The 8614-nt window shown below is 39.6% G+C and overlaps 1 protein-coding gene across 1 annotated transcript; it reads right to left on the reverse strand.

Annotated features, from left to right (window-relative positions):
• Positions 1 to 2271: 2271 nt before the first annotated feature.
• On the reverse strand, positions 2272 to 6837 carry LOC103355482 (NHL repeat-containing protein 3). Its single transcript, XM_008279305.1, has 3 exons — positions 6329 to 6837; positions 4513 to 4715; positions 2272 to 4368 (listed from the first exon to the last, which is right to left on the reverse strand). Exons 1-3 carry the CDS (start codon positions 6585 to 6587, stop codon positions 3769 to 3771), a joined length of 1062 nt encoding a protein of 353 aa, XP_008277527.1. The 5' UTR covers positions 6588 to 6837; the 3' UTR covers positions 2272 to 3768.
• Between the last annotated feature and the right edge of the window lie 1777 nt (positions 6838 to 8614).

Here is an 8614-nt window from a genome sequence, read left to right on the forward strand (position 1 = left end):
ATGCTCACCTAGAAACTGTCCATAACTGCAGTACATCTCTTGGATATGTTTGATCTGTGGTTTCAGCTGAACTCAAACTAGCTGACCTTCTTTAACTGCTACACTGTTCACGCTACTCCAGATGCAATCATGAGTAAATATATAAAGTTAATCATTAAAAATGTAATTTATTGTCATGTATTTCTTCATTGGAGTAGACAATGGAAGAGCAGAAGTCATGTACAAACTGTGTAAACTGAGCTCCACCTAGTGGCCCGACAGAGGCCCAGTATGACAACTCAAGACAATAAATGGCCTGTAACATGTCCAGTAACAGCAGGTTCACACAATTTTACACACTATCATGCAATCAAAGCCCTGTGCAAGAGCTTAGCTGTGAAGTGCATCTGTAATAAAATGGAACATGTGTTGATATATTTAAAAAAATATTCTTCTTGTGACATGTGCACCTTCTTAATCTCTGGACTGATTCATTTTGCTTATAGCACACTTTGCTGACCATTGTATAAATCAAATCAAATCAATCAAATCAAGTTTATTGTCATTTTGCTGTACATACACAGGCAAGCTGAAAGAGCAAGTCCTCAGGATCCAATAACTTAAAGCAAACTGTGAACTGCACATACCCACTTCCCAGATCAGTAGGTCTGTCCTTGCCTCTTGTATGTGGAACAAATGTAAGGTCATAACAGCTGGCATCAGCTAGAGATATTGAGAAATTTTCCTTAAATCAGTGAGAGAGATGAAATCCTTCAGAATGTATACAAAGGTCCAAAGGTCTGAGACCACTAGTGAAGATGCTTCTGTTCTCTATTTGTTTCAAGTTTAATATACAATTTTAAATTACAAATTCTAATGTTAGCTAACAAATGCAGAGAAAAAAACAGACAAACTGTATCTAGTATTTCTGTAGCCCCCTTATCCTTTAAATGACAGCAGCACGAGAGCTGGATGGACTCCACCTCTTTGTTCAGACCTGGTAAGACACGTTACTTCAGTGTGATGTGACACGACACCAAAGAGCCTCATGTCATGCTAGGGATGTTTGGCTTTATTTGGCTGGATGAATTAAAGGATGAATTATGAAGGTGTGGATGACTGAAAATCTCCTTGTACAGTCTCTCCTCATACAAAACATTTGTTTTAAGCTCTGATTATTTTCCAGCAGAATCTGCCTTAAAGGCCAAATTAAGGCCAAAATTAAATTAAAGGCCAATTGTAGCCCTAAATTGGCCTTTAGGGCCTTCAATTAAAGGACAGAATACAACTTAAAGGCTATTTTACATACAAATGACTGTACGAGAAGATTTTCTGTCATCCACACTTTTGAAATTCAGCATTAAAAGAGTTTTAGTTTAAGTAGTCAGTGCTGGACTTTGGAGCTTTTTTTGTACCAGATTGTAAAAATGCCAATTCATGGAGCAGCAAGGGACGAGACTGACTCCAACAGTATGTGTCTGCTGCTCTAACGCTAACCTCCAGGACTGCTCTGGTGGGACCACACTTCTAGGGTTGCATGTCTATAGCTCGTAGTTTCAAGACAGCGCCACCTACTGCATTAAATGGCTGCTAAAGTGCACAAGACCTGGTTTAAAGGCTGATTCCACCCGAAATATTACTTATAATGGTTTATTCAAGAAGTATTTCACACAAAGTACTGTTGGAGTCATTGAAAACTTCAGACTGCCATGACGTATATGGTTTTTAAAGTGAAGTAAAAATACACTTTTTTACATACACCTGGTTTGAGAAAGGAACGAAAGAAGCCATCTACGTCAAACTGGAACAGCCATCTCAGCCATAGTTAAGATCTCTCTCCAGGAAGTTTCACCGTCATTAACATCTTCTGTCACTCCTGACTTTGCAGATTCACATCCTTTGTTGTGTAAACTGGCAGCTCCACAACCGTTGTTACTGTTGAACTCCCTGGTTTCACAACCACGTGAGCTGGAGCAACTATAAACATCTGAAACTCTCCATAAGTCAATTAGAGCTGAAGAAGCCTCTTAGATGAAAGGTGAAACATCTTCAGGTACCTTAAAGAGAAGTCCAGTTGCTTCCTGCTGAAGCTCCTTGGGTTACCATGACCTCAATGACTGAGAATCTACACACACATTTTCACTGTTATTTGTAATCATGCTATTGATTCAGAATCTGCGATATCAGACAAGCAGATCAAATCGTCTCTGATTATCAAAACATAACAGCGCAGAAGTCAGCTACTGATATTTTCTGAAACATATGTAGCTACATGTCAAAATATGACAAAAGAAAACAGGGAATACTTTTATTATGAAATATTTGGTCACAAAAATGAAAGGAAAGCATTTTTAACTGAACTTCCATAACTGATCAAGCAGGTATGACATGCTGCAACACAAAACCAAAAATGTTGTTAGAAAGCCTAATTCAAGTAAAACAGAGTTCTAAAGTTTGAAAATGGTTCTCAAAATGCAACTATGAAAAATGTTTCATATTTCTTGTTTGTAAGCATAAATCTTGGTTTGGAGAAGATTTTTCGCGTAGTTTGGGAATTTCTTTGGGAATTGTATCTGCAATACATCATTAGGATAATATCAGCATTGTAAAAAAAAACATGATCAAATACAAAGATCTGTTGAGATCTAGTGGATCTTTATGCTTTGACATATATCTAATGGTACTCTAATGTACTTATGTGACCAAGACTTTAGTGGTGAATCTATTCTCATTAATATTGTGGAAACTGATAAGATTAAAATAGATTCTTTTGCTTTGTGCTCTATTGAGAATAAACTTGTCCTCAACGTCATAAACTGCGCTCTGTGCAGAAAGTTAAAGCATGACTACATGAATATTTGTAGAAAACACCATTCTTCCTATAGATAGTAGGACAATGCAATGAGCTAGATGTGTGATAAAAGTGACTGAGACAAAGCTATATGCTTGTATTAAAAGTGATTTTTCTTGGTTATGTTTGGAGAACCATTCAGAAACACCAGGACTCTGTTCTATATTGATTAGGTTCCATTGAAATACATTTCTCAGAGCAGCATTTATCTCAAAACACAAGCAACATAGTGCAAGACAGTAATATTATTACTGAGAGTAAATATATTCATCTGCTGTGTCAAAATTATTTTTTCAGAAAACATAATTCACATTCATAGAGCATACAGTGTGAAGAACAATTTAGTTGTACCCTTTTACACATGTGTAATCACACAACTGTCCACACGCCAAAAGCTGAACCAGCAAAAAAGTGAAGGAAGGAAACACTTCTGCTTCAGAGCGGCTCCGATCTGTTCAAGTACTGAAATGTTGGGAAAATAAATATTGGCACATAACTGCACAATGCAACAAAAATAAAAGATTTTTTTTTTTTAAAGTCACTAAAACTAGTTACAGAAATTAAAAAATTGATTTACAAGAGTAATTTACAGATGTCCTGTGCAGTGATCCCAAAATATTTTACTGATGTATTTGAAGTTGAATTCTGCTAAATACTAATAAAGTTCAAAGCAGCACATGCTTAGTTAAAAGAAACAGTCTCAAATAGATTAGATTTATCTACAACTAATTTGTAACTGTAGGGACAAAATCCTTTCAGAGATGGTTGTCAGAGGCTACATTAGATATGTTATTATGAGGGTTTCACCATACTGTGTTGTTTTTTTTCCTTTCTGCATTGCAGTATTGCAGATTATATATCCATCTGAACATTTTGGTACATTTTAAGTAAGCGGTAATTCTTATGACGGACATAGTTTTTGCTTTTTCAATTTGGCTCTACAGAAAACTTCCACCCAGACTAAAGGGGGTGAACTTCTGAGCCTGTTGAGCTCCAATTTCCGCCACATACAGAGCCCCGGTCTTCAGGTCCAGGTCCACCAGGTGGGGCTTCACCTCATCAGCCAGCTGAATCACACTGACCACCCTGCACTGGCCGATCATACCCACTGGCGGGGCATCCAGCAGCGAAATCTGATTGGTGTTGAGCTGGACAACAACAAAGTATTTTTTGTCTGGGGTCAGGCGGACAGAGTAGGGCGCATCCTCAGTGAAGCAGCTCCCCCACGTCCCCAGCCAGTCTCCAGTGACAGAGTTAAACACCTGAATCCTCTTGTTGCCCCTGTCGGCCACCCACACTCTCTGAGCACTGTCCACAGTCACACTGTGGGGGATGTAGAACTGAGCCATGCCTTGACCTTTCTCTCCGTGCACCCACAACACCTCTTGGTCTTTGGACAGCTTGATCAGTCGGTTGTTCATCCCACCATCACCGTCCACGATGTACATTTCCCCAGAGTCATGAACAAAGATTTCCGCTGGCTGGTCGAACTGCAGTGGGTCCAGTTCAGAGCCTGCTTTCCCAGGTGTACCAAGCACCTGACACACACACAAGAACATATTCAACAGCAAGCAACAGACTGTTTTCTAATCCTAGGTATCACACTAAACGTGCCAATGGAAACTAAGCTTGTAGAACCAACCACTGCTAACACCCATTCTAATTGGAGATGAAGCACTCACCTGCAGAAGTTTCCCTGACGGTGAGTACTGTTTGATGCAGTGGCCATATGGGCCGTTCCCCACATCTGTGATCCACACAGTGGGGTTTAATGAGGCTGCGTCTGCTAAAAATATTCCATGAGGCATCTCCAGGGTGGTTGTGTTCCAGGGCATAAGGAAATCTCCATCTGTGGTAAACACCAGCACCTTGGGCACATTGTCACCTGGCAAGCAAAGGTAGACACTGATGAAGTAGGGCATTATGTAACACAGTTCCACATGTAGATGTGAGTCAGCATCAGGCAGCACACACATGATTTTCATTTTCAGTTGTTGACAGTCACTGAAAGTCATGTGTAGTGACTCTTAAAAGTTAAGATACAGTGAGGAATAAATAAGAAGATATCAGAAGAAAACCAAACTTAGTCCACAAAAAGGGCTGTGAAAATACCAAAAGAAGTTGCGTAACAGTTATTTATTGACCTGTTGTAACATCCTTGCAAATTCAGGAACTAACTTCAAGCCTTTGTTACAAGTTAAGTTGTAAATAATTCTTGTAGATTAACCGTAGCAACTGGACTTGCTTGAGTTCCTTGAAGATGTTTCACCTCTCATCCAAGAGGCTTCGTCAGTTCTGACTAACTAGTTGGGAGTTCCAGATACTTATATCCTTAAGGAGTCATTAACACCAGAGTTTTGGTTTCAATTGGGGGTTGTTACTCCTGCCCTTCATTATGTGAGTAATCTATTTTATTCAATTTAAGTTAATACATAATTGACCAGCCATTAGTCAATAATCAAAACAATGTGTACTGAGTTCCAGTATATTTTGGCATCATGCTTTCAAACAACACATCCAGTTTACAGTGGCAAATGTTGGTATGTTATTAAAAGCAAATATTCAGTTATATCCAGTTTTTCCTTTCTGTCACCAAATATCACAGGCAGATACTGAAACCAAAAACAAGTGCAAACTGTTTAACAGAGTCTGATGCATCTTATTTCTCTGTGCCATTTATTCAAAAACCATTAAAAACACAAAGACAAACCCAGCTATCCGTCGACAGAACGTTTGGACTGGAGACTGGTGTTCTTTATTTAGCAAAGCCTGTATCTCTGAGGACTTTGCTTTACTATCTCTCAGTGAACAAACCTTGATGTATGGATCCATGTCACCCAGTTGCTCAAAAAAATTAAGTGTTAATTGTAAATCTAATGTTTTGCAATCCAGGCTCATGTAATCCATCCAAAATTGGTCTTGCTGACTTCAGCTAACTGTTTTTTATTCTACTTTTGAGCAGGAAAACAATATTTATACAAACAAGCAAACTTGACATGCTCTTAATTTTTCTGAATTCAAATAGGATTTAATGTATGGCTTCTTGCAGTAACTGAATGCATAATAAAAACACAAAAGACACATAATATAAACATGTTTGTCTTAACATACATATAAATATACCCTGTCCTGAATGAATGTGATGTGATGTGTTAAAATGCACTTTTAAATAGCACGTTTTTGCACATGCACAAAAATCCACAATGAAGTTGGGATGAATTTTAATAAATCATGCGTCAGTGTTTATAATAATAAATGCATAGGTGCTTAAGAATTGTCAATATAATAAAACAAATTGAATTCCACAATGGAATGAGTTTCCTCAGTCGCGACTCTTTCAAGGCTCCGGGTCCCTTCATTTACTGTATCCTTAACGCATGCGCATTGTTTTTATACCAGCGTGATGAGGAACAAGCTCACACAATGTTCATTACACAAACGAAATAAAGCGTAAATGCAGATTTACTCGAAGCACTGAGGTAGAGTTCCTGTATTTACCTCTCTGTGCCACATAGACCACACCAGCATACTGGTTGACAGCCACTCCGTACACCAGCCCGCTGAACAGCTCCGGGTTCTTGGGCCAGCTCAGGTCCAGCTTATACAGAGGTCTGCCCAGCAGCTGGTAGTCATGTCTGAGGATGGAGCTGCCCGGCTGCTGGGTGCCAATGGTGCCGTACAGCAGCATCATGAGCAGGACTAAAGACACCATACTGGAAACTATCAACCACGTATGTCCTCTCTTCTTCAGGAGCATCAGGGGTTCGGCTGCTGGTTCCTGCTGCGGGTCGGAGCTGCTTCACTGACGTCAGTGTGTTTGTAGCGCCGCTGCCGAGGACTCATCAACCGAAGTCATGCAATGTCCGCTGCACAGCCCAAGAGTAAACAGGCAGGTTTATATGCTGTCTCTAAAGATGTTGACAGGTGAAAAGCCCGCGATTATAATATATGCTTAAAAGCCATCAAATACATAGAGTACAAAAGCCACTTCCTCTTCCTGATCGAAAACAAAATAATGCGGCAAGTTCGAGAGAACTTGAACGCACAGCATTTCCGTTTAAAAAAATGCAATAAAATCGTGACTAAAATTCCAGTATACATACAGTCGTCCTCGAATGTGTTCATACCCTCCCATGAAAGAAGGGGAAAAAACTGCTGTTAGTGAAATAAGTTGAAATTGACAAAAGTAATAATACATTTTTTTTTTTAAATGTATGAAAATCATGACATTGCTTTTGAACTGTGGTTCAACAGAACTATTACAAACAAACAGAAAACAAGCAAACAAGAATGAGAGGACTTGTAAACTGATATTTTGTTGAACAACCCTTTGAGCCAATCACTGCAATCAACCGTTTTCTGTAACTCTCATCAGACTTCTGCACCTGTTGACAGGTATTTGGATTTTGGTTCACTGCTCATCAGCAAAGTGCTCTAATTTGTCCGGGACAGTTTTGTTTTAATTATCATTTTCATCCACAATTCAAAAGAAATGTCTCATTTCACTAAATTATAATTTAGCAAATTTATATTTACGGTCCGAGCACACCAGTGCAAGGACCCTATTGCAACCCTTGTGATTATTATTATTATTATTATTATTATTATTATTATTATTATTATTATAGTTCAGCCAAATCAAACTCATTTTTGAGGGCCTATAAAGGTGCTCTAAAACTCACCAAAATCGCCACGCACATCAGGACTGGCGAAAATCAGAAACTACATGGACATGTCAATGCCAAAATGGCTCCACAGCACCACCTTGAAAATTTCAACAGAGTCCCATCGGAAGCACGTTTGGCCTAGAACAGGGGTGTCCAATCCTGGTCCTCGAGGGCCACAATCCCGCATGTTTTAGATGTTTCTCTCTTCCACCACAACTGATTCACATGATCAGGATCGTTATCAGGCTTCTGCAGAGCTTGATGATGAGCTGATCATTTGAATCAGGTGTGTTGGAAGAGGGAAACATCTAAAACATGCTGGATCGTGGCCCTCGAGGACCAGGATTGGACACCCCTGGCCTAGAGCAATTTGGTAGGCATATAGAGCAGGTCAGGACGAACAAAAAAGTCAGCCAGCGTCAAGCCCTAAAATGCAATACGGCTCAACTGCGCCCCCTACAGTATTTCAACAGAGTCCCATCGCAGCTACATTTCACCTACAACTATGAAGTTCACCACACGTGTAACAACTTGTGATGCACAAAAAAGTCAATTAGCATGCTTCTGTAAACTCAACCGGAAATCCGCCATGTTGGAAAAACGGTGAGCATGCAGGGTCATTAAAAAAAAAAAAAAAAAAAAAAAGGCAATTTTCACAATCTATCTCCTCCTAGGGGGTACGTCGTACACACCTGAAATTTAGCCAGCACACACTACAGGACGTGGTGATTAAAAATTATCAAAACGCTTCGCAGATGATACCCGGTTTGGAAATGGCGTCCCGTGCAATTTCGATCAATGGCCATTTTGTCCATTTTTGCTGTGTTTTTGGAATTCAGCAGAGTCCTGTCGGATGGCCATTTCACCTACAGCTACAAGATTCGGTGGGTATGTGCAGCAGGTCAGGATGCACAAAAAAGTCAATCAGCGCCAAGCCCTAAACCCAACATGAAACGTGCCATTTTTGAAAAAATACGGTGACAATTTTGGCCATTTTCACTCATTTTTGGCCATTTTCAAAATCTATCTCCTCCTACAGGGAAGGTCGTACACACCTGAAATTTGGCCAGCACAAACTACAGGAGGTGGTGATTAAACGTTAGTAAAACGGTCAGCA

This window comes from Stegastes partitus, unplaced genomic scaffold (genome assembly GCF_000690725.1).
Source record: "Stegastes partitus isolate 25-593 unplaced genomic scaffold, Stegastes_partitus-1.0.2 Scaffold154, whole genome shotgun sequence".
Lineage (NCBI taxonomy): Eukaryota > Metazoa > Chordata > Actinopteri > Pomacentridae > Stegastes > Stegastes partitus.